The 26,340-nt window shown below is 41.5% G+C and overlaps 1 protein-coding gene across 2 annotated transcripts; it reads right to left on the bottom strand.

Annotated features, from left to right (window-relative positions):
• Positions 1–817: 817 nt before the first annotated feature.
• Positions 818–26,340, bottom strand: SLC25A48 (solute carrier family 25 member 48). 2 transcript variants are annotated; one of them, XM_053376856.1, is made up of 8 exons: positions 26,064–26,340; positions 15,025–15,068; positions 11,671–11,742; positions 10,306–10,558; positions 8,771–9,031; positions 5,470–5,603; positions 2,865–2,991; positions 818–1,548 (listed from the first exon to the last, which is right to left on the bottom strand). In XM_053376856.1, the coding sequence occupies exons 1-7, from the start codon at positions 26,107–26,109 to the stop codon at positions 2,872–2,874; spliced, it is 930 nt and encodes a 309-aa protein (XP_053232831.1). In that variant the 5' UTR covers positions 26,110–26,340; the 3' UTR covers positions 818–1,548; positions 2,865–2,871. The 2 variants fall into 2 exon arrangements, with proteins under 2 accessions (XP_053232831.1, XP_053232832.1); XM_053376857.1 differs by having other exon boundaries at positions 8,771–9,028.

The raw sequence follows: 26,340 nt of genomic DNA, 5'->3' as shown, positions 1-26,340 counted from the left end.
TTTCCCAACCACACGTGTAGCATGGGATGATGTAGGAAGACAGGATCCATCAGGTTATGTGAGTCCCAGATTAGATGTTCTTAACCAGTATGTTCATACTAAGTTACATGGTGACAGTGTTAATAATCCACAATAAGCATCCTCTGAGTCCTACTGGGCAAAATGAACAGAGGTACTGTACTGCCATTCTTGACAGATAAATGGTCCAAGAGAATGGTATGTTCCACCATAACAAAGGCTGCTGAAGCTTCCAACTACATCAACAGGGAGTTAGTCCCCTTATGTAAACAAAGATCACAATTTACAGTATATTTGGGGTTCAGTGGAGCTGTGTTGCCGTGCTAATAGTAAAGCAATTTTTATTTCAGAGTGATATTTTATCCAAAGCATTTCCCCTGGTCGTCTAGTTGCAGCAGCAGATAACATTCCAATTGTTAAAGAAAAGTACTATGTTGCCCGATTTGTCTACAGACTATGTTCTTTAGCTATTTTGGTAAAGCAAAGGGATCATGCAGGTTTTATTTCTTCTACTCCTTTACTATCCCTTCCTGTTTGTTCAAATTCTCTAGTCTCTGAGATGCACCCATAACCTTTATCCTCTCCTATATTTTCTCATCAGATACCTGTCACAACTAAACTGATGCATTCATTTATTTCTTATATCCTGAATTGAGAAATAATGTCTGAGGATGAGGTCTGCTAATCGAGAAACTGGTTTTTACTTGGCTAAGAAGGGCTAACTAGGGAAAATTCTGAAAACAGCAGCCTAGCCTTATTCTGCATGCACTACTCTAGCCACCCATTTACTAACAGGAGCCAACTAGGAGTCAGATACCCACAGCAGTGCTGAATGGATGGCAGATATACAGTGATTCCACCTGATTTACTTGATCTTACATTTGGATTCTCATTTGGTGCAACGAACCATGCTCCATAAGATAAAATGTCAGAGAGCGCAACATCATGGGACAGTGCAAAGAATTTTATCACATTGAGTTACATTTGGAATGGGGGGAAAGAATCAAAAGTGTAAATTTGCTACATAAATGCTTAAACTCTTCATGAGGTTATTACATTCTTTCTTGTCTTACAACAGATAAAGTATCTAGTCACATGGCAACAAACAGGAAGACAGTTTGAGTACACGGGAATATATTTTCTTTGATTCTTCAAGGGCCACAATTAACTACTTACTGATGGTTCTAGAAAGTGACATCTGTGGTCGTTTCCCAGCAGAACATGTTGCACTCTTACTTCACCAATAAACGTTTTTTATCATTGCCAGACAACCATGTGCATGTTAAAATTGTTTTTGTCTTTAGAACAAAACATTTTAGAAGAGAAAGGATTTGAATGAGAATTCAGCTGATCCATCCTTGAAACTCTTCAGTCCATGTACCATATCAAAAATCACTCATCGTGAACAGAACATTCTCTGATGAAATTTCTTCACTTCATATGCCACGTTGGTAAAATCAAGTTTCTGATCAAGGCCGTGCAGTTGATTTGGTTCAGGAAGTGAAAGCAATGCTCAAGTACAGAAGTTCCCTTAGGATCAAAAGAAACAGTCATCAGAAAAGCAATCCCACAAGCTGCCTACATACAGCAACATTTTGGAGACATTGGCATTGTACCAGTTTTTGGAATTCCTGCATCATCTCTGGTTGAACTGGTTGCGAATGTTTAAGAGCTTATAAAGCTTAAACTAGTTTCTTGGAAAAGCCAAAACCAATTTCCAGAAACATGGCCAATATTCCTGCAACAGATCTACTGGATGGGCCCGTTCTGAGTAAGCTACTCCCATGACCAGAACTATGCTGTGTCAGGCTGGGTGAGACCCATCTGGAACTCTGGACAGGTGCTACCAGTCAGTGTAGACAATAGGTAGGTAAGACCAGTGTTCTGACACTATGGCTATTTGGGTTTCGCTTCCTCCACTATTTATTATTTATTATTTATTTTTACTTCTGCAAACATTGGGATTCTCTCAAGCCAGCTGATACCGCCCTCTTGTGTGTGCACAGTGCGGTTTTAGTTATATAAAGAATGGTGCTTCTGTCTGAAAATGAGGGAATGGTGGACTTAGTGGCAACAATCCGATACAAAGGTTAAGGGGTCGAAGGATCTGTCAATTTTAGTTCTCTCCATATCTCATTTTCAAATCTTAAATTACGTTCTCCACATTTTGCAGCAATTTGAGATTTTTAAAAAAGAAATCCTCACGAAAAGTCAATTTTCATGCAACTTTCTCTTAATGAAATTTATTTTTATATGCAGTTTTGACCAATGTACCATTTTTTGCAAGCAATTTCCCCTACTGTAATGCATTTTTGGGTGTATGGTAATTTTCACTAATATTTTCATGTTATGCATACTTTCCCCTAATATATGCATTGCTGTAAATATTGTTTGGGTGAAGAACTGCATCACAAAATTCAGAGTAGTGCAAATGTGTGTCTTGGTTCATATATTGCTTCAAAAAGTGCATATTTGGTAGATTCAACTTTACATAAGTACTAAATTGAATTTTTCCTCCATTCCTAGCCAATCTGGTTCATTTAAAGTCTAATCTTATGCACACATGCCTAGAAGTAAACTTCAATGAGTTGAATGAGACTCATTCTCAAGGCAGACCATGCAGGAATACAACTTTAATTGGTTTTACATTGATTTTAATGTGCTGGAGAGCATTCAAGTCTGTGCTGGATTTTAACAATTATGTGAAAGTATTTTTAACTGGTTTAAGTGGAAATTGCCTTCAAATAAATATATGCAGCATCACTGTCTACCTTGGTGTTGCAATAATTCCCTAGCTGTATAGACAGAAAAGGCATGAAACCTCAAAACGTTACCATGCAGCTGACCTGGAATTCAAGGATTTGCTTCTGCTTGTTCTCTTAGAGCTTTGAGTGAAAGTTCATATCCAAGAAACATGGCAGCACTCATTGGGAATCCTCGCACTGCATTCACTGTAAGGCCCCTGAAAAAGACCTGTTCGGAACAAAGAAGGAAAATTTACATCAAAAGAGCTTATCAATTTGTATTTTGGACAGAACATAATTGGGATGGGACCTAACAAATGGGAATTAGACATTAGGAGACTCCGGTTTTCTCATTAATGTTCTAAAAGGATTGTGATAACTGATAAATGACCAGGGCTGGATTTAGGTTTGATGAGGCCCTAAGCTCCTGAAGGTAATGGGGCCCTTTCTATTTACAGCTGTCCTTTATCAACGACAAATTGTCACTGTTTTTTGTGTTGAATATATGCTATATGGTAATTTATGGACCTAATAGGTCCATAAAGGTAAAGGTAAAGGGACCCCTGACCATTAGGTCCAGTCGTGACCGACTCTGGGGTTGCGGCACTCATCTTGCTTTATTGGCCGAGGGAGCCGGTGTACAGCTTCCAGGTCATGTGGCCAGCATGACTAAGCCGCTTCTGGTGAACAAGAGCAGCGCACAGAAACGCTGTTTACTTACCTGCCAGAGCGGTACCTATTTATCTACTTGCACTTTGATGTGCTTTCGAACTGCTAGGTTGGCAGGAGCAGGGACCGAGCAATGGGAGCTCATCCCGTCGCGGGGATTTGAACCACCAACCTTCTGATCGGCAAGTCCTAGGCTCTGTGGTTTAACCCACAGCGCCACCTGCATCCCTATAGGTCCATACACAACAGAAAACACTGTTGCTGTATGTATGTTTTATTTTATAAAACATGGAGCCCTAAGTTATAGCTTGTTTAGTTTATACATAAATCTGGCACTGTAAATGACAGCCCCCTCCTCTGTAGCCTCAGAGTCTGAACTGCAATCCATCTCAGACTCTTCCTGCTCACTTAACCCTGTCACTTCACCTGCTGCTGACACCTCCTTCTCCCAGCCTGCTCCTTCTTCCTCTGACCACTCATTGCTGTTCCACCACCAATCCCCTGGCTCTGAGCCATCCTCCCCTGGTGGTTCAGTTGGGGGTTCCCTGGCTGGTGCCTCCCACAAATCTGCATCCAGCCAGTCCATGACAATGGATTTCAGGAGAATCTTTCCCCCCATGTCTGTCCTTCTCCTTGATGGTTTTCTCTTTTGTTCTTTTATATTTCTAGGCATACAGCCAAAAGGAATTTGAACAAGGTTGTTCCCCCCCACAAGTGATTAATTTTTTAAAAGATGATTTATATATATATATATATATATATATATATATATATATATATATATATATATGAAATGGATACAAGGACTGGTCAGTGAGCAGTGTTGTGTCCAGGTTACTTTAGGGAAGCTTTTAATATTTGATGAATTATTGTATTTTAATATTTTGCTGGAAGCTGCCCAGGGTGGCTGGGGATGGGCGGGGTATAAATAATAAATTATTATTATTTAATAAGTTAAATAAATCAATATTCCACCCCTCCCCTCATCATAAGTGATCACAGGGAAAGTCACAACAGTATAAAACTCAATATGAAAATTACATTTAAAAACATATCAGTACCCCCATTTAAAAACATATCAGTACTCATATGGGTCTCAGATATTCAGAAGGCCTATCTAAAAGACTGGGGAAAGGGAACTGTCTTCACCTGGCACTGGAAAATAAATAAATTAGGCTCTAAACAAACTTCAGAAGGAGAAGTTTCCACAATTGGGGTGCCATATAGACAACAAGGAGTTGTCTGGGGTGATATTTTTTCCACTGATGATATCTGTTTATACAGCTGTGGGTGGCTGCAGGCAATATAAATTGGCAGTGGGAATATTCATGGCAGTATCCTAAGGCTGATGAGCTGAGATAAACGGGATGATGATGATTGAGGTAAGTGCTGAGATAGCAGGATTTAATCATCTATAAGCAAGTGCTGATTTATGGGTAATGACATTCCACGTGCCTGCTTCCCACATCACAAAATGAGGATACAGTAATTCATATTGACCAGAACAACTAGCTAGCCTTGTGTAGTGGTTTCTTATCAGCTATAAACAGCTCCATGATCAACAATGGTTAATGGGCAAAACTTCAAGCCGTAATTCTTTAGTTTGCATGATTTTCAAGTGGCATGAGGCAACATTTTTCACTTGGGAAAGGAATGTCTGTAAAAAATTATAGTCCATGGGAATAGGGGATGTGCAGTCTGCCACCACAGCTTGGCAAGCAATATTATTAATTACCTGCCTTCCACCCTAAGGTCCTAGAGTGAGTTACAACAAATAAAACACCATGTTAAAAACAGCTTACAGTCATAGAAATAAGGTGGGCCCTGAAAATAAAAAAAATGGGTAGGCCACATTTACTGGAGGCAGAAGATGGTTATCACGGCTATTCAAGGCCATTTGGACTTGAATTCCATTTCTTCATTATGCATAACTGTGCTAGTTAAGTTGTAAATAAGGGCTGCCATGGGCATAATAGACCCACATGCAACTTGTTACCAAAACCTATTTCCTGATATTTAGTATTTTGATAGTGCTTACTTTTAGACCTTCACTGTGGTAACTTTGGGAGATACAGTCAATGACTCCTCTGTATTTGTTCAAATAAACCCCGTCAGCTTGAAGGCGACTCTTGACAACATCCATAGGAGTGGCTGTTCCCCAAGATATTGCTCCTACGAGAAAAGGAGAAAGTATTAGATATGAATACGAAAGGTTTTCTGAGCACCTTGATCGAAGAGAATGGTAGTTGTCTTTAGGAGTCAAGCTATAAAAAATATGCTAGAATATGAAATGTAACTTAAGATAATGTGAATTTTGCTACCTGGTTAAAATAAAGTTAGATTGGTAGCTAATGGTACTTGGCTTGCTTGTCTAAATACAACATGCTCCTTGTTTGTTGAATGGCAAACAGGTGTACTGTATTTAATAACAAATATATCCACTTCTGAAGTGGCCCTAGCTTGCCATTTAAAATGACCTCATCTGCTTCAGACAAGCTTGTCAACAATTCTTGCTACAGCAGGGAAGTGAGACACTTCAGGAAGTAGATTTTGACCTATTTTATTCAATGACTTATTCTGCCCCCCTTCTCCTAAGTGTTTCTCTGTTCAGTACTAAAAAGAGGTGACATTTAAGAACTGCAGAGTTTTGAATGTAGTATTTGTTGTGAAATGTTAATGCACTACAGTTTCATAAATATGGATTGCTTGCTATAGTTAAATCTGGGGCTTTTCACATTGTGCTAAATGTGTTTTTACAGGACAGTGACTTAAGATGGTGTCAGTGTTGTGAAATACTAGAGCAAACATAGGAAAACTCCAGATGTTTGGGACTACAATTCCCATCATCCCTAGCTAACAGGACCAGTGGTCAGGGATGGTGGGAATTGTAGTCTCATACATCTGGAGGGCCGGAGTTTGCCTATGCCTGTTCTAGAGGTCCTCTTCTTGTTAACTGGCAACTACTTTGTCTTCAAGTGAGATGGTGCTAATGTGCTGGAATTGTCACTTAGCTTACTTACTTCAGCTGGGCTTCTGTTCTTCAGTAACAGAGAGCCAACAGCGGAGTAAACTATATTTTCTAAGTAAAATGATGCTCCATCCTTCTACAGAAATTGCCAGGGTGGTTTACAATGAAAGATCCATGCTCATAAAAATGCATAGGGAGGAATTCAATGCCAGCTTGCCAGATGGAACAATCCTTGCTCTCTGCTGTTCTGGGATTTCCCCTCAAAGCTCAAGCTTCCCCCCCAAATCCACTCTGGCTGATCTGGAGAACCCCCCACCCCCCACATATCTCATAGTGGAGAGGAGAGAAGGATTGTTCCTTCTGGCAAGCAGAAACGCTTGCACCGGCAGAATGTTGAGAAGTGGATAGTAAGAGAACCCATGCAAGTAATGCTGACACAACCCCTCACACACACTAAGTAGAATAATAGAAGCATAACCCTAACCCCACCCCACTCACCACTCCCACTCCCCCCTTCCCCCCTTAATTTTTTTCTTCTTTTTCCTAATTGTTTAAACTAATTCACAAACCAAGAATTTATACATTGATCGCTAATAATGAAACATATGTTCTAGATATTTTCCCACATTTATTGTGCTATTTTTGTGATATACAAATGACATGAGAAAACTTGGTATGCTTATTTGTATATTATTATTCTTGTTTATAAAACCCAATAAAACAGTGGTTTACATGGAATATAGTGGGAGGAATTCAACATTTCGCTCTTGTTGTATTTCCTTGGTGGTGAGAGAGGTTGGGTGTGGCTAAGGGTGTGGCTGGTTGTCTTTGGTTGGCTGTAGTGAGAATTGTTTTTTTGTGTGAGTGGGGCGTGAGTGTGTATTTTTTAATCAGGTTAGCCAGATTGATTCGTATGCTGTCAGGGGATTCTTGTTGTTGTCTTGTTGGGCTGTGTATGTGATAAGGGGAAACCAAATCGGGGTGAAGGCGTCTTCTTCTATTTGTCCCCATGTCAGTTTTGGGGTATTGGTTAGCTTTTCTAATTAGGCTGTTTCCCATACTATTTGATACCAATGGTCCATGTTTACTCTTGACAGGTCTCTCCAGTGTCTGGCCATGATGTTTCTGGCTGCTGAGAGTAGGTGGGTTATGAGCTCTTTATGATGTGAGTGGGCATTATTATCTTGGAAGATGTTTAGTAGGGCCAGTTCTGGGGTGACTTCTAATACTTGCTTACTTATTTCGCATATTTCTTGTATGATTTATGTCCAGATTTTGGGACATTTCCACCACATGTGGAGGTATGTTCCTGTGAAGGTGCACCCTCTCCAGCATTTTGGTGAGGTTCCTGGGCATATTAGCATCAGTTTCCATGGTGTTAGGTACCATCCGTAAGTGAGTTTCAGGGTGAGTCCTTTCCTTTTCGCTGATATGGATTTAAAGGGAGGTTTAGACCACATTCTAGTCCATTGGGTGGGGTTAATCTCATAGTCTATGTTGTCCTCCCATTGTTTTTTAATTACATCAAGGGTGCCTGTGGGGTTTTGGAGCAGTAGTTTGTATATTGTGGAGACCATTCCTTTGCCGTGTCCCTTTGTTGTTAGAAGGAGGTTTTTGAAGTAACCATGTAAACCACTTTGAGCTGTGGCTGATTAAGCAGTATAGAAATCCAATTAAATAATTTAAACTAAATTATTCGACTTAGGCAGGCACCAAGCAGATGAGTGAGACTGAGCTAGCTCATCCTTAAGGGGAGATGAGCTTGTCTTGGCTGGTGGACTCAAGGTGTCAGTCAGATGTCAGCTTCTTCTGACTGTGTGCCCTGTTTTCATCACCTTTTCTCTTCCGTTCCACTGTGACTCTACTGCTCAAAAGGCATGTGCTACCAAGTGGAAGGAGGCAACCAGCCAGGCACCTCATTGCTTTGTGCAACATCAGCCACAGCACACAGCTGCTAAATTATGCACACTGATCAGTGCATTGCACAGTAATAACAGATTTTTCTGGGCCTCTGACTGCACAGTGTGCGTATAATAGATAAGCACATTAAAACTTTTCAAAATACTGATGGCAATCCTAGGAGCAACTTATGTGATAAACAAACGCAATATGTCTTCAATTTAAAACACTTCTAGGGCTACCACTAACATTGCCACCACTACAGAAAAAATAATATAATAATAAATTTTTATTTATATTCCGCCCTCCCCAGCCGAAGCCGGGCTCAGGGCGGCTAACAACAATAAAACAGTACAAAAGTACAGCACAAACAACACTCTAAAAGCATGTTAGGAGTGAATAAATGAGCTCAAATTTAATCAAGGCTCTAGATAGCATCATTTCTGGTGAAGGAGAACAGAAAAGGACATACCTGCAATGCCACCGGCCATCCACACAGAAAAGGGACTTGGAGAAAGGCATCCATCTGGAGTGATCCATCCACAAAGTAACGTGTAAGGGATGAAGTATAAGCAATATCCTGGAATATCCCTCAGAATCATGGCAGAAGAACCGCGGTACAACCCCCCTAAACCCTCTTGCCGAAGGATCATGCCAACACAGTGAACTGGACCTCTGTAAGCAGTCTCTACTGAAAAGCCAGCCGCTCTGTGCTTCAGGTTTAAGTTGGCTGCTGGAGCAAGGAAAAACACGCTTAGTGTCAAGTTACCTAGTATTCTTCAGAACATCGTTTTCCATGTCTGTTTCCTTTATGTTCCTTCTTTCGTTTTGACAATCTCTGTCTGACTAAAAGCTGCTATGGAAGTTTTAAAGCAGAGGTTGGCTGGCCACGTGTCATGGATTATTTAGCTGCGATTCCTGCATTGCTGGGGGTTGGACTAGATTATCCTCAGGGTCCCTTCCAACTCTATGATTCTTCCCAGGTGGTTCTGGGAAGGTGGGGGGGCACCTTACCTACAAACCCAGCGCTGGCTCTGGTGCTTGGTGATTGCAATGTAAGGTCCAAACTACCTTTCATATTTAACAAAAGTGTTTGATCCAGCTGCTCTTGTTTTGAATAAAAAGTATCTGCACTGCAGAACCTTAATCTGGAACCTGCTCCCATTCTGGTCCTATTCCAACTTTTGCTGCCAATTACTCTTTCCTGGTCTGCCTTTTGCCCCTGAAACTGCTCTCCAAAATACAGCTGGTCAGATTAAGTGTTAATCACACTAATTTAAACATGTGACTAACACGATGCGGTTTGCCTGTAGGACAAATAGTTTTGGGAACATCCCTCTGTAATATTACACTGGAAGAAAACTGACGGCAATGGCAAAAAAGGAGGAAGGAAAATTGCCTGCAGCTTTGATGGTAATCTTTTCATTTCAACAACAGCTCACTTTTCAAAATGAGCTGTACAATACATTCAGATTTTCTTTGTCATACTCATGTTCTGGCCTTAACAGCTTATAAAAAACCTGTTGTTTTCTATTTGTTTTCTGCTTTAATAAATAAAACAATACTGTGGCAGATACTGCTTTTTGCTTGTGTAGTTCTCTGTAGCTCAAAACTCGGAAATTAAAGAGCGAGAGAAATTCTCCACTCATATCAGAGCCTCACAATATCGCTTCTATTCACTGTATGTTTTCCATCACATAATTTGAGGTCAGGACTCTGAAGAATCTTTGCACCTTCATGCAGCTAAATATTTATCCATCTGCAATTAGAAGCATTTTAAACTTTTTTGGTCCATAAATGCTAAATGAGAGTTGTATTAGGTATACTTCATTCTACACATATGAGAACACATGGTAGAGTAAAAAAATATTATATACAAGAATGAGCCATATACGTTGGTCATCTAGCTGTAACACCACCAACATATCATTATAAGGCGGGATAAAGTATAAGCTAGAAACAAACACAGAAGATGAAAAAGAAATTAAAAATTGGATTTTCTTTTACCTGCAATAAACGTTTGTGTCTGCATCTGCAGCCTTATCTTTACCAGATCAACTGGACCACCAATTCCAACTGAAACAGCCCCTGCTGCCATGCTTGCTAAAGCCAAGTCCGCAAGTGATGGAGGATGGTGAGAATTCCCATAGCGCTGTTGGCTAATGAGCCTTTGGGTACTGCTAAATACACCAAAGACCACTGAGTTGTAGATAGCAATGCTAACTAGTGGGAAAGACATTCCCTTGAAGAACCCAGCCACCTGCAGATGAAAGAAAGTTGGATGTGAATAAGAATGTGTATGATTGTTCCTTCCAGAAAGCTTTAAAATCAAAGTTTTACCCGGATAAAACAAGAGTGATGGCTTTAAAAAATAACAACACCTCCCTTCCGCTTGACACTGAGCAACATAATAGCAAGTGCAGCAATTGTACACAGTAACTCAATATGTTTAAGAACAGCACAACTAAGATAATGACATCATACAGCAGCAGACCCTCCAAGTGTCCCTATTTTCCAGGGACATTCCTGATTTACAGAGGCCGTCCTGGGTTCTGATTTGATCCCGGAATGTCCCACTTTTCCTTAGGATGTCCCTATTTTCATTGGAGAAGTTTTGGAGGGTATGTTAGCCTACCTCTATTTTTGTTGGAGAAATGTTGGAGGGTTTGGAGTTCTCTGACCCCTGAGCCGTCTGAAGGCAATCCTGTATAGGGAAGCTTTTTAAATGTTTAACGTTTTATTGCATTTTTATGTATGTTGGAAGCTGTCCAGAGTGGCTGGGGCAACCCAGTAAGATGTGTGGGGTATAAATAGTAAAATTATCATTATGGAATGGGACATCCCTCTTTTCACTGGAGAAATGTTGGAGAGTATGCAGCAGTGGAGCTATAACATTGTTAAGAGCCAGAATGAAAAGCATATCTCCAACAAAAATCTTTTTACCTGATATCGCAAACTTGACAGTGTGTGGGACAATCACACTTTCTCAGGGAAGTAATTATCCGATCTGGGTGCTGCCACCAAGAAGGCCCTGTCTCAAGTCACCACAGAATGGGCCATGTTGGTTAGTTAGTCGTGAGCCAGTTGCCTTACATGAAATTAGACCATTGATCCATTTAGTGTTGTATATTCCAATGACAGTTTCAGCACCTGGCATGTCCTGCTTGGGTCAAACGCTGCTTGGCACCCTTTTTTTGGCACTCTGATCACCAACACTGCTGCCTGCTACTAACACCCACCAGCAGCTAAGGCTGCCACGGTGAGCAGGTGGGTGAGGGAGACACTAGCAGAATAGGATCAGAGGCTGCTATGCTGAGGGCCTCTTCAAGTCTAGAGTTGTCATGGTGTATTCTGACAAAATTATATACTTACAGCTTCATTCCTGTAGACAGTGAGAACACATTTAAATGTGTTTCCATAGCCTTGTCCAGCTTGCAAGCGAGTCTACAGAAGAACACAATTATGAAATTAAACAGAAAGAAATGTGTTTCCAATTAATCGAGAGCACATGCTTTACAAACAATGTCCACTTTTATTTGACTATAATTCTTGCTTTGTTCCAAAGAAAAATCAGGGCAACAAATCATGCTCTCTGTCCAGTCTATGCATTAACAGAAGCAGTTCTAACCACACTGTGATATCTAAAGCTCCCTACTGTCAACATATTTTGAATGTAGGAATTATTTACTACTACTACTACTACTACTACTACTACTACTACTACTACTACTTCTATAGAGCCCTTCATCTGAGGAACACAGGACAGTTTACAATATAAAAGATTTATATACTGATACATTGTAGGATAAAATTATTTATTTTGGCAAAAAAGGAGTACAAAAATTGGGGAGGATCCTATATTATTTATGAGAATGAATCTTGTACATCAGTCTGGAAAATAGCATTTAAATTCTTTATAGAATACCAGGTTAACTACTGTCTTACCAAAATGTAAAAGAGGAGAGAGAGGGAGACAGCACATGTGGGATTTAGCACAATCTTTTACTTTTTCACTTCTTTATTTTATTATTTGCTTGGTTAATTATACTATATCATTTGTTACTCAAGGATTCATCAAAAACTAGAGTGCTGGGCAGCACTTAAGTGTCTGTCTGGCGAAGTGAAAGCTGAATCCCATACTTACCCATACACAGACACAAACCATAAGAGCAATCTGGTTTAGCTACATTAAAATCCAGGTCATGCTTGCTTAAGCTACCTTCCAAATTCCTTTTATTCACTGACCATCACATTAATTTCTTGTTCACTGAAATCAGCCCTCTGGCTGGCAGATCCTTCATGGGGTTTAAAGTTTTGTCAAAGTACTCCCTCTGAGCACGGCCTACATGGCTTACTTGTTAGTTTGAAGAGACCTGATGTACTGGAACATAATCCACATTCAATGCACCAAGCTATTCCTCACGGGTCCCCATTCTCACCCCCCTATTCTTCAGGATGCGCCTTTGCTATGTTCATCAGTAAATACTGAATTACTCTATGACTCCACTTCTCCATTCACCATTTAAGACCTTTCCCTTCCCCCCACTGATTTGGAAATGCAACAAAGCTGCCTCGTTGCTATTCCCCTGCTGCATCCAGATCCAGAAGGTGCCAGCTTGACAGTTGTCTTTTAAGCCTTGAAAGATGCGTTGCTTGTTTCTTGGCTGTGCTCAAGCAAATGTAGGAAACGTAGCAAAAATGTTCCCACAAGACCTATTGTCGGCTCGTGGCACGCACTACCAGCAGCGACAGTATGAAACAATCCATTTGCCAGAACTGGAAGGCACATATTCCTTCGACGCTTGCTTCATGGACGGCACAACAAATTGTAAACACACAAATGCGATTAGTGCTCTGGCACAGCAACGACAGGAAGGGGGGGGGAGAGCATTCAGCCAAGCACTGTACTTTGACGCCTCTCGCTTTCAAACCCTCCAAGCATGCACAGCCACAACCCTGTTCATGGGAAGACAGTACTTGCTACACGCTGGAACAGTCTCCTGCAATATCCTGGCCCTGGCAACAGGCAGCATCTTCTGCATCGTAAAATGGACAAGGCTGTAAACCAAGGTTGGAACAGACACCCAGTCTCAGGGCCGAGTCTCACATGGACCATCAGGGCTTCTTTGCAACCTACAGCGTCATCCGTGTGCATCCAAGTGCTCCGTGGGTTGCAGCATGGCAAATCCATGGTATAATGTTCGCAGTGGCATGCTAAATCAGGAGCTGAACTCTGGTGGTGCTTTCTGCAGTCACAGTGGCTTCTCTTTAGATATCGTCAGTGCTTTTTTCTGGGGGTACGCAGGGGTACGCATGCCCCTAAACATTTTGTGACTCTTTGTACTTTTGTCCATTTACTGTATTTATTTTTCCCAATTTGAACTATAAAATGGTGATTTTCTTGAGTCAAAATGAGAGTACCCCTAAACATTTTTTAAGAAAAAAAAAGCAGTGGATATTTCCAAGCCACGGAAACAAACACACAAATGTAGGGCATCTCTTGAAGAATCTCCCAAATGAAGTAGCTACCAGTTTCCTATAACATGGACTTTCATTTCTGACTCACATTGCAGAAACCTTTTTTGCCCTTTTTATTATGCCCTTAGAAACAATTGCATCCACCCATTGTTAAGATCGCAGAAGGGAAGGACATCTCTTGCAAAGATCTGTTTTTTGTTGTCTGACGCAGAGAGGTATATTTATCCTTTAGATTAGAACATCCAAATTTCTACCAGGGCTTTACAGATTCAAGTAATGAAACTTAAAGGGGGAATGGGAAATGATTTATCCTGTAGAGGTCGGGGAGTAGAAATGTAAACCACTATTATTAGCAGTATTCTTCTTGTTATTAATTTTATGTGTATAATGACTGCTCGCTAAACACAATAAATCAAACTGAACATTGCAGAAACAGGACAAAAAGGGAATATGGGCTCCCCCCCCCGGCATAAAGCATACAGACACCTGAAACTTACTTCTTTACTGTATGATACTAAACTTCCTGCCAATTATAGCTAGGATTTGCCATTTTTAAATTAGTCCTGCTTCTGTGAATTAACAGCAGGGGAAAAAAATAAGCGGGTAAAATATGGAGAAAACTTCACTGATATTTCTGCGACTTCTCTGAAGTTAAGACATAAGAGCAGGGTCAGTGAAAAGGTGGCAAGCCTAAACACAACTATGGGGGTGTTTCACGCATTTATGAAATGCTGCCCCAGGCTTTCCACATGACCCGGAAAGCTATCTGTGGACAAATGCCAGCTCCCTCAGCCTGAAGCAAGATGAACGCCACACCCCATAGTCGCCTTTGACTGGAATTAACCGTCCAGGGGTCCTTTTACACACACACACACACACACACACACACACACACTGTTGCACACCACCTCAATCTCTGAACAGTGTGCAAGATTCTCACTACGTATCTCACTACAAAGAGTACCCATGTTCTCTGTAACATGATCTCTTTCTGTTTTGTATACAGTGGTACCTCGGGTTAAGAACTTAATTTGTTCTGGAGGTCCATTCTTAACCTGAAACTGTCCTTAACCTGAGGTACCACTTTAGCTAATGGGGCCTCCCACTGCCGCCGCACTGCTAGAGCACAATTTCTGTTCTCATCCTGAAGCAAAGTTCTTAACCCGAGGTTAGTGGAGTCTGTAACCTGAAGCGTCTGTAACCCGAGGTATACTAAACTGATTTCAGAACGACCGCAACACTATTTACCTTTACTGTGTCCAGAGGATGTCCCACAATTACAGCAGCAGCTCCTGGAGGTTAAAATAAAACAACTGAATAAAAAACAAGTCATTTTTTAAAAACGTATCTTGTTGTTTACCTCAAAGCATGGCCGGGGGGGCGGCTGCCATCTGAACAAACGACAAACCTCTCTGTTTTGTAAATTCCTAGTCAGCTCCCACCAGCATAATTATGCAAGCTGAGAAAACAATGTGAACCATAGATGGTCGCTGCATAAGCACCCCAGAGGAATTGCTTGTCAGTACAAATCCGTACTTTCTCTGGACCAGGCCGGGGTGTGGATTGGACTGGGCAAAAGGGTTCCTCTGCCCAGCTCTGCCAGCTTCTGTCTGCAGAGTGATGCCAGTGCCCCATCTCTAGCACAGAGCCACCCTTCTGCCCACCAAACAGGAGGGTGAAAGTGCTGCTCCATTGACAGAAGGCAACAGAAAGCTCTGGAATAGATCTCAGGCCAGCCCCACTGCTGCCACATGATAGCATAGGGTCCAGTCTGGGTCCATTCACTGTGTCATCTCCAGGTTGGTGCAGCAATCAGCCTTCCCTTTCACCCTTGACACCATGCTCAGTGGAGCTGTGGATGCAGCAATGGCCCCACCGCTCTGTTAAGCCTTGCCAGAATTAGGGCTGCATCCTGAGCCGGCAATTTCCAACCTGTGTGTCAGAACATAATCAGGGCTTTTTTTCCAGGGACAACTCACAGGAACTCAGTTCTGGCACCTCTCAGAAGAATGAGGGAGGGGTTCATGGTGAGTTCTGGCACCTCTTTTTCTAGAAAAATAGATCTGAGCACAATAGTTTGGATGCCATGAAAAAATACATTAATGAAATAACTACAGACCATCAGCTGATGTGAGATTTTGCCTATTTTCAATTCACCTATCCAGGCGGTACCTTCTCTGTGAGGAATTATATAGCCCATAACCCTCCACAACGTGTGCTAAAAGTGATCTACATAATATATTTGGAAAGATTCTCTGCAGCTTTCTTTCATAAGTCAGGATGTGTTTAAAGCTTTACCCTTAACATTGATTTTTGCATCCAGTTTATTGTTCACCCAATTTGAGAACAAGATGACTCAAAATTACCAGGAGACACTGAGAATACAGACAAATAATTAAACATACTATGGATAAGACGTGCATAACATGCATACAGAAATTAGGTTTTCAGATTTCTCTCATCGAGAAAATAAATGACAGTTTTGTGTAGATTTTTTGTTTTTTTACTTACTTGGGAGCATTTCTGAGAGTTTTTCAATAAGACAGTAGTTGTGCAAGAGGAGGAGGCTGCCAAATCTGAGCTAACACTCTCAACTCCTACCCACCTGTTTCTCATTCAGCAGGAAAATATCTAATGCATCATCGTCGTCTGTGAAGTAAGGTGCCAGGAGAGGATTTTGCTCCTGGGGAGGTTTTTAAGTACAATATTGATGAGGATCCCAATTGTTACCATGCTATTTGGTTTGGTTAACATTGAAACCAATGTAATTGGTAAATCAATGTAAATAAATGGGGCAGGAATTTGCCTACCAATTTGAAATCAATTAGTTTGATCAACTTTATTGGCAACTATTACTAGAAACCATCTGGAAACCGTTTCCTGTTTTAGGGTGGTATTCAACTAAGTTTTACTCAGAGCAAACCCACTGAAATGAATGAACATCACAGATTTAGCCCATTAATTTCAATATTCTGAGTAAAATTTAGTTCCACCCTTTTCAGGTTGTTGGTTTCTTTTGTCATATGTGATGCATTCTCTTAATTGGAAGGGATTCCCATCAAATTACTTTCAGTCAGAGAAAGCTACCGATACTTTCCTGCACCAAAGGTGTGTTTCTTTTAGCACATACCAAGGTGGAGTCAAATATACTGTTAACTTTTCTGAGCGAGTGCTATGACAAAACTTATTTAAGTATACAGATGAGGAAATGAACATTCTTGTCTTTGGTCATTAGCCAGGTAAGTAACAGATGATGTACTGACAACCAATCTATAGAACAAGTTTGAACCCATCAGTATCTGTTGTTGTTATTTTCAAGCTGAGATATCTGGCAAATAAGGGCTTAGCTGTTAGATGAAAAGCCAAGCAATTAGCACCTTGGCATTTTGGCTTGCCTTCCACCAAGGATCTAAATATTGCCAATGTTTCGAACCTGTTAGGCTTGTATCCAATATAGCGCTGCATAACCATCCTGTCAGCACAAGGATTTCCACTTGCGCAATGGTGCTTTTCCTTTTCTCCTCCCCCCACATGCCCCCTAAATCTGTTATGGGATTTCTCCCCAATGCTCCAGAGCAGATTTTGGGGGGAGAGCACAGGGCATGCACAGGAGGTGTGGGAAGAGAGAGGGGGAATAAATCCTTGCACCAATGGGACAATGCAGGGGGCTGGACTGGATGACTCCAACTCTACAATTCTATGATTCTATGACAGCTACCCAGAGGCGTAAGAAGGTCAGGTGGTACCTGGTGCAGACAATTTTTGTCACCCCCTCCACACACATTGTTTTTTGGGGGTTTTTGCCTGCAAAAATGGTTTTACATTATTTCATATTTACTTACAAAGGAATGTGGATTCTGAGCCTTTGATAACAAGTAGGCAACTATGGACAGATACTTAAAGCTACAGGATGGATTGTGTTTTGGCTTGTGTTATTTTATTTATATTTCTTGTTTATTTATTTAATAAAATTTATTTTAGAAAACCTGCAAAGTGGTTTACCAAAACAAAAAACAAAAAAACACCACAGCAATAAAATCAAGAAAAATTAACAATCCTACTTTAAAACATACAAAAGCTAAAATATTAAGATTAAAATTACTTCAACTTCCTAAGCATCTAGGTATGCTTGCCTAAAGAAGAAGGCTTTTAGCAGGTGCCCGAAAAGTGTCTAGCAAAGGCACGTGCTTTGTTGAAATTTCAGCCTTCATGACATAGGAAAAATGCCAAGTAAACAGCTATTTTCGTGGAGGAGGGTCAAGATATTAACTGATATGCATGAAATTTCATATTAAGCTATATAATCCCTAGTGTAGTAAGATAAGACCTTTGGAGCAGGCATTAAAAAAAAGAGAGTTTTTTTATGAACCGCCCTAGTAGGGCAGTAATTGTTCCTTGATAATTTGTCACCCCCCTTGATAATTTGTCACCTGGGGCGACCCGCCCCCCCTTTCCTACGCCCCCGCACCTACCTAGTACTACATGGGATACAAGCCTTAGGTTCCAAATTTAATCAATAGTTGCTCTCTCTATGCAAGAATTGTGTTCTGTTTATCTATTAGAAACATAGGGAAGTTGCCTTATAATGAATCTAACCCATGGCCCATCTAGCTCAATATTATAAGATCACTAGCAGCACTTTTTAGATCTGATCAGGCCGGGCTACCTACCCCTCATTTTCCTCTACAGCACTTGCAGAAATCACCTTCTTGACCATTGGACTATCAGTCTTGCCTGCTTATAAAACTATACTTCTATCATTTGCCCAAATTTGAACAGTTACTGTTCCTTGTTAATTGTTTAAGCAAAGTCTGAGAACATGAGTAGTTCTGTACATGAAGTAACAATCTTCTTCCCCCCCTTTTCTTTTTAAAAATTAATGTAAAATTGTAGGTGGAATAGAAGAGAGAATTTTGGGTCCAGAATTGATCTTCCATTCTGGGAGAGCCTTTGATCCAGCAGAGACTCTCACTGATGGAGGTGATTTATTTTATTTTTTGGCCAAATTTCCCACCTTTCTGCTTCAAGCTTCTATACCACCTTCCATGAAGGACTGAAGGATCCCCCAATTATCCAGAGTAGATTTTCAGAGACTGAAAGTGTTTATAAAGTACCCAGTGAATATGCACTAATGAGTGGAGAGATAAATATATATACTGTAGTGCCATTCAATGGAAATTGCCTCTCCATGCATCTATAAGAGGGAGCATTGCAAGAGTGGAACTCCATTCACAGAATTTCATGATGCAACCCATTTGTCATTCAAAAATAAAAAACTTGTTTTTATTATTGCTTGTTAGCTGCCCTGAGCCCGGCCTTGGCTGGGGAGGGTGGGGTATTAATAATAATAATAATAATAATAATAATTATTATTATTATTATTATTATTATTATTAATGTCTCTTTATTGTCATACCTGTTTATCTAATTTTCAGAATCTCTGTAAATGATCCTGTATGATTTTATGATGTTTTAAACAGATAAATTGGACAGAGAATGTTTATATTACTTTGCTTAGATTTTCTTCCGCATAGAGGACAGAAGCTGAATTACATCAGCCATCAACTCAGTGGTCCTAAGAGCTTCCTCATATGCTATCTTTTTAGCATGGTAAACATGTTGTGCATTTACTAGAAAGATAGCATGCAAGGCAGACCATCCCTCTCTATCATGTGTACACACAGTGCAACTGGAATTTATTTTTAGTAATGTGAGTAAACAACATTTGCCGCTAGTAAATCTTCACTAGAACTGATCCTGCATCTACTGTAAAGGTGACAGTTCATTTACATTTTCCTTACCATTAATTACCTTGTCATTTTACAGCTTTACAGTATAAACAACCACTACAGTGTCTGGGACTGCCACCAGACAGAATCAGCTGGAAAGGCTGGTGGCCGTGAAATGTGCTCCCTTGGGAGGTAATAGCAAGACGGCAGGCTGTGCTATTTGCCAAATGAGCATTTGCCCATTGAAAAACAGAAGAGGATGTTGCATGAGCATGGCACTATACACACAAACACACACACACACACACACAGACACACACAGTCATACCTTGGGATAAATACGCTTCAGGATAAGTATTTTCGGGTTGCGCTCCACGGCGACCCGGAAGTAACGGAGCGCGTTACTTCTGGGTTTCACCGCTTGCGCATTTACAGACGGTCAAAATGACGTCACACGCATGCGCGGAAGCAGCAAAAGGCGACCCGTGCATGCGCAGATGCACAGTCGCGTTCTGTTCAGGATGCGAATGGGGCTCCGGAACGGATCCCGTTAGCATCCCAAGGTACCACTGTGTGTGTGTGTGTGTGTGTGTGCGCACACACACACACACACACACAAACACACACACTATTAGGCTATAATTTGAAGACTTCCCCCTTCCTTAACTCTTTCATCAAGTGAAATATAAGAATTTTACACGTGTTACAAAAGCTCTGCATCTTAGGGTAAGAAGCAATGAGAAAAATAGCCTTATTTCTCTTACTCCAAGGATTTTGCAAAGTAACTAACAGTCTCTCTTATAAGAGTTAATTAGCAAAACAAGAGTCCTGGGATAGCTGGCTTTTCTATTTGCCACGTATGTATGTATGTATGTATGTATGTATGTATGTATGTATTTACACGCTTTAGCTGAGATTCCTGCATTGCAGGGGGTTGGACTAGATGACCAACTCTACAATTCTATGATTTATATATACCACATTTTCTCCCAAGGAGCTCAAGATGGTGCACATGATTCTCCTGGTTAAGAAATTCAACAGGGTTACCAGGAACATCCCCAGTCAATCTTCCACCCCAACCTCCTTCTATGCTCACTTCTGGTAAACTAAAGGACATTGTTGCAGCCTCTTCAGGAGATCTCATACATTTTCCTGGGACACCTGCATGCCTGAACTCTTACTCTGCAAATAACAATAAGAGGCTGTCACCTCAGGTTCTCCTGAAAGGGGTAGGATTACAATTCGGTACTATACATCTTCGCACCTCTTAAAAGCAGGAAGGCACGAACAGTCAATATCAAGAGAGCACAAGCATTCACATCATTATGAGGGACAAGCCCTGGAACTGGGTATGAGAGAGTGGGGAAGCCCATGGAGAAGCTGTTGGACCTGAGATCTAAGGCCGTCTCCAAGGCCAGAGAAGGAGGGCCAAACACTGAATGTGGCAACCCAATCTAAGGAGTAGGGAAATTCCTCAAAAGAAGAAAACAAGGAAGACTGTACTCCTGTTCTTCTCTATAACTCATCTCTTCAGTGACTTAGAATCTTATGACTTGGTGGAGAGCGCCAAAGGAAGCACAAGCCACTCGTACTTCCTGTTCTCTGCTTCATTGTAATCTGTGAAGCAGAATCCTTTCATCACCCACCACCAATATGACCCTTGGGCTCCCTTCCAGCTCTACAATTCTAAGATTCAATGATCTTCCTAATGAACATATGAGGGCCTGATGAAGAGAGGAAGCTCTCACATTGCACAGGGGGGAAATATGTGCATATTCTGCCTCAGACAATACAAAGAATCATGGGATAAGACAGACCAACCCCCTTTTTGGCTAAGAATGAAACTTTGCAAAGCTATCACAGACATTTCATATGCTCTCCTTTCTGGAGAAAGCCACAAATCCCTGATACATTCCAGGAGGGTCTTACTTTGTGTCATACTTGGAAAATACAGTAAACAGAGGACTTCCGGGTTGGCGCCATTGTTTAATGGCGGATTCCCTCCGAGCTCCGGAGGGAATCGGCTCCGTAGCGTCTGGGTCTGGCCGCTGCGGCGAAGCGGAGACCCTTAAAATCACAGGCGCGGATGCCTGTGAACACAGAGACTCGGCGGGCACCATTTGCGCCCCCCCAATCCGCGACGGAGCCTTTTTAAAGGCTTCGGAACGGAGGCAGGGTGAGGCGTGGTGCTGAGAGTACTCCCTCGCCTACGGAGTGAAGTCGCAAGCCATTGACAGAGAGCGCCAACTTCTTCCAAGACCGATTGGACTCTAAAATATAAACCCGTGAGTAATACGGAGATTGGAACCTTAAAAAAATTTTAATTTTGGATTTGGAACGAGCGGGAAGGGGCTAAAAAGGAAGTTCACCCCCCCCCTCTTTGTAAACAACTTAAAGCAAAGGACTGGGCAGCTAAGGTCGAGAGAATCTGTTTCTTGTTTTTTAATGAAAGATCCTGACTTCACGGTTTTGACATTATAAGAAGATTTACTGGAGGATAAAAAGAATTTTGGGAGCTGAAATTTCACCCCCCCGAGACCCGGGAACGTCCTATGAGAAAGCCTGTTGCATTGAAGATTTTGACAGCTGTCAAGTGAGCTGTTAGTCAGCTAGTTGTCAGCTGGAAAAAGAGAACATTGTTTCTGCTGTTTTTGCTGGTTTATTTGGTATAACTTGTTGAAAATAAGGTGGGCTGATACAAAATAACTGGACTTTTGGTTTTGAGCTGAAAGGAACATTAAGGAACTAAAATCCCCCTAGAGGGGTAATAGGGACACTACATCATAAAAATGGCTGGAGTATGTAAAATCCAAGCAGAATTGGACAGAGCACTCGTTCTCTTGGGAAACTTGCAAGATGAATACAATGCTTTGTCTACAAAGGTATCACTACTACACTGGACAGTAAACAACAGTTTTGAGCTTGATAAGGACTTGAAACAGGAAGCCTATTCAACTGAACAAATAAATGAAACTGAAAGTGTAGATACGATGGAGCAATATGTTGTTTTTGAAGAAAATGAAGGAGGAGCAGGAGATCTGCAGGAGTCAAAGGAGAGTTACAATATGAGGCCTGACATGATGATAAAAAAGGATAATAAAAACTGGATGTGGAAAGCCTGGTCTGAATGGGAGTTTGGAAAGTGGAGAGATCCCTTTTGGAGGAGATCTGAAGACCTGAGGATTACAAATTTGTTGAAGGTGAAAGCTGGAGCTTTGGGGACATCTGGATTTGAAAGAAATTTGAAACAAGAGTTGGAGCACCCCATTGGCTTTGCTTTTAAGTATGGAGGACTGGCTGGAAGCAACATGGATTCTGTTGGGCCGGAGCCCCTCCGAGATTTGGGGCTTAACATCAAGGACTATCAAAGAGACCGGCAGAAAGGAACTGAGAGAGATATAAGGGCCTCGGACGTGAGATCTCCAGGCTAAATAAATAACATAAAGACTGATGGATATTGGTTAGGGACTGGAACCGGGAAAAGGGTGGGTGGAGGTTGGGAATCCAAAGGGTACATAAGGATAATTCGCTTTTTATATTTTGTTAGTGGTAAGGAAATTGGGTAAATCGTGGAAGGGAAATTTTGGTCGACTTTAGGAAAAAGGTTTAAGAATAATTAATGAGGTATAAGTATTGATGTGTGATTTTAATAAGGTAAAATTGGTTTTTTCTTTTTAAATTAATTGAAAATAAGGCTGTTAAAAATAAATTGAGGAAATGGAAAAAAGAAGTAAAGTAAAACAATAGTATGTTAGAACAAATGTTTAAGTTAAGGTAAAGAAATATGTTAAGGACTTGCTGAACTGACAATTTAAATTGGAATACAAGAAGGGGAGGTGTGAGGAGGTCTGAGAAATAAGGTTAAGAATAATAAGTATCAGAAACTTTATGTGTTTTTTCTATTTTTTTGTTTAGTTTTGAATATTATGTATTTTTGTGTTTTTTTTCTTTGTTGCTTTGTTTATTTTTTGTTTTTGTTTGTTGTGTGTTTCTTGAAAATGCCAATAAATATTTAATAAAAAAGAAAGAAAAAGGAAAATACAGTAAACACATGAACAAAGGTTCGGGAATACATTAAAGGTAAAGGTAAAGGGACCCCTGACCATTAGGTCCAGTCGTGGCCGACTCTGGGGTTGCGGCACTCATCTCGCTTTATTGGCCGAGGGAGCCGGCGTACAGCTTCTGGGTCATGTGGCCAGCATGACTAAGCCGCTTCTGGCGAACCAGAGCAGCGCACGGAAACGCCGTTTACCTTCCCGCCAGAGCGGTACCTATTTATCTACTTGCACTTTGACGTGCTTTCAAACTACCAGGTTGGCAGGAGCAGGGACCGAGCAACGGGAGCTCACCCCGTCACGGGGATTCGAACTGCCAACCTTCTGATTGGCAAGTCCTAGGCTCTGTGGTTTAACCCACAGCGCCACCTGCGTCCCTTTCTCGGGAATACATTAGTCGTATCTCATTCTGCTTCTTGCTATGGGGAGGCTCTTTAATCCATCAGAGGCTCCTGTCAATGGAACAAGGAGGAGAATATTGATCCCAATTTGCCCTCCCCTCTTCACCCCCATGCCACCTCTCACATGGTTCAAAGAGTCCCCCAATCTACCAGGCGGATTTGGAGGGGTGGGTGGTAGATAATGCAGGGAGAAGAGGGAATATGCAAAAATTGCTTTCCTCCCTCCATTCTGTTTACATAAGCCTTCACTGAATCAACTGTCCATTACTGGAGGGACAAAAGCCCATCCTACCCAATATGACCTTTCTACTAAAACACACACACCAGTATTTCTGATTCCTCCTAGGAACATAAGCTGCTGGTTTGTCTAGCTCAGTATTGTCTACAGGCAGCAGCTCCCTTGGGTCTCAGGCAGGGGACATTCCCAGCCCAAACTGGAGATGGCAGGGATTGAACCTAGAAGCTTCTGCATGCAAAACAGATGCTCTGCTAGCACTGAGCTATGACTGTTCCTGTCTTCAGCTTCATCTCAAGGGCTGCAATGCATTAAGAGCTCATTAAATGGAAGCAACTTTTTGCATGACTATTCCTCCAGTGAGAAAAGCACAGAAAGTAATTTTTCCTGTCCAGAATGTTTCCTTTGGACAGTTTTACAAAAAAAATAATCTGGCAAATTGTCTATCTGAGCTCTCAGTAGCTGTGCATGTATGGCAAATTTCACCATTTGCCACAAGGTGATCTCCTGGGGTGCATGTGGCTCCTGTAGTCCACGTTTTTAGAAAACAGATGAGGTTTTCCCAAATGCTTGCTCGGAGAGCTGGTAAATTCTGAGCAAAAAGGGAGCTGGTGAGAGATTTTACCCATCAATGTACAGTGCAGCGCTTGTCACCACAAGATCCACTTTTGACTGCTTCATGTATGTGTGTATTTACTCATGGACTATTAGTAGCCCATTGTGGCAAGCATTGCCTTTCAATTCCCAATAGGAATCCGGAAAAACAACTGGCGTGAAGCCAGCAGAGCCCTTCCATTTGCAAAAGGGGTTCTTCCATTCCTGGAAGGGCTCCATCTCTTTGCAGTTCTGCCTTCAGTCCAGCAGAAGCTCTCTCGGTTTGAGGAAGGAAAGGTGATTTTCACTTAGTTTCCCCTATTCATGCCCTAGGGACGCGGGTGGCGCTGTGGTCTAAACCACTGAGCCTCTTGGGCTCACCGATCAGAAGGTCGGGGGTTCGAATTACCCGCATTACCTCACATGGTGTTCTTGGGGGAAGGGAGTCTTCTGAGCCTCTGATGCAGTTTTTGTGGAGTAGACTGCTGGCAGATATATTTGGGAAATTTGCTTCCCCCTTTCTATCAACTGAAACATTCAACGAGCAGAAATCCACTGGATCTATGAATCCAGCCCATTGGTATTTATGTTTCCCCCCACATCTCCAGAGCAAATTTTGATGGAGGATAGGGAGCTACATGGGAAGAGGAAATCTGACGAAATTACCTCTTTTTTGTAGGGCCTTACAGTACCTCTGGTTCCAACTGAACAAGAAGAGTGAGGGGAGGAAATCAGTCTTTCTTGTCCACACACAGAAAACAGGCAGCCAAGTGGACGAAATGCTGGCAATTATCCATATTTTCTTATCAGGATTTCTAGAAAGAACTGGAGTTCATGAAGGGCAAGGGAGTGGATGAATGGTGCATTTTGACTGGCCAACATAATGTCCCAGCTGTCCAAACATCGGGCTCTGTCTCCATAGCTAATTGACTTAGGATATGCTAATAATGGTATTTCACCCAGAAGTATACTTTTTTTTATCTGAACCATACATTACCTGTGGGTGTGAGTATGCTACCTTTGACACACACACAAACACACAAACACACACACAGGTCTTTATATCCATAACAAGTAGATAAAACTTCACGAGGCACAAGGAATACTGCTGAATTCAGAACTTTTCTTCCAAAATTGGACATATTAACATACATGGAACACTTACACAGAATGCCATGTGTACCATCAGTCAAGCTCAGAGTTAACTAGTATTCAGCGAAATATGTGCCCCTCTGCTGATCCTTTTTCACAGCACCCCACAAGGGTCACTTACCTCCTACCCATCCAGCTACAAAATCATCCAACTGAAGGCTGCCCATAATAATATTATTATTATTTTTAAAAAAGCAGTCCTGTTCAGTTTTATTCTTGGACAGTTTGCAGTTCACATTCAGCTCCTTCAGCACCAAGCAAGCAACAGAAGAGAATCTGAATCTGCCTCCTTCAGCCTGTTTTTTTCCACATCCCACAGTGTCCCAGAGTGACTGCAGCAGTTTGTTTCTTTGACAACTTTCAGCAGCCTCAGAACTGAAACAACTCTGATTCCAACC

This window comes from Podarcis raffonei, chromosome 2 (assembly GCF_027172205.1).
Source record: "Podarcis raffonei isolate rPodRaf1 chromosome 2, rPodRaf1.pri, whole genome shotgun sequence".
Classification (NCBI taxonomy): Eukaryota; Metazoa; Chordata; class Lepidosauria; order Squamata; family Lacertidae; genus Podarcis; species Podarcis raffonei.
This window is presented reverse-complemented; position numbering and strand designations above follow the sequence as displayed.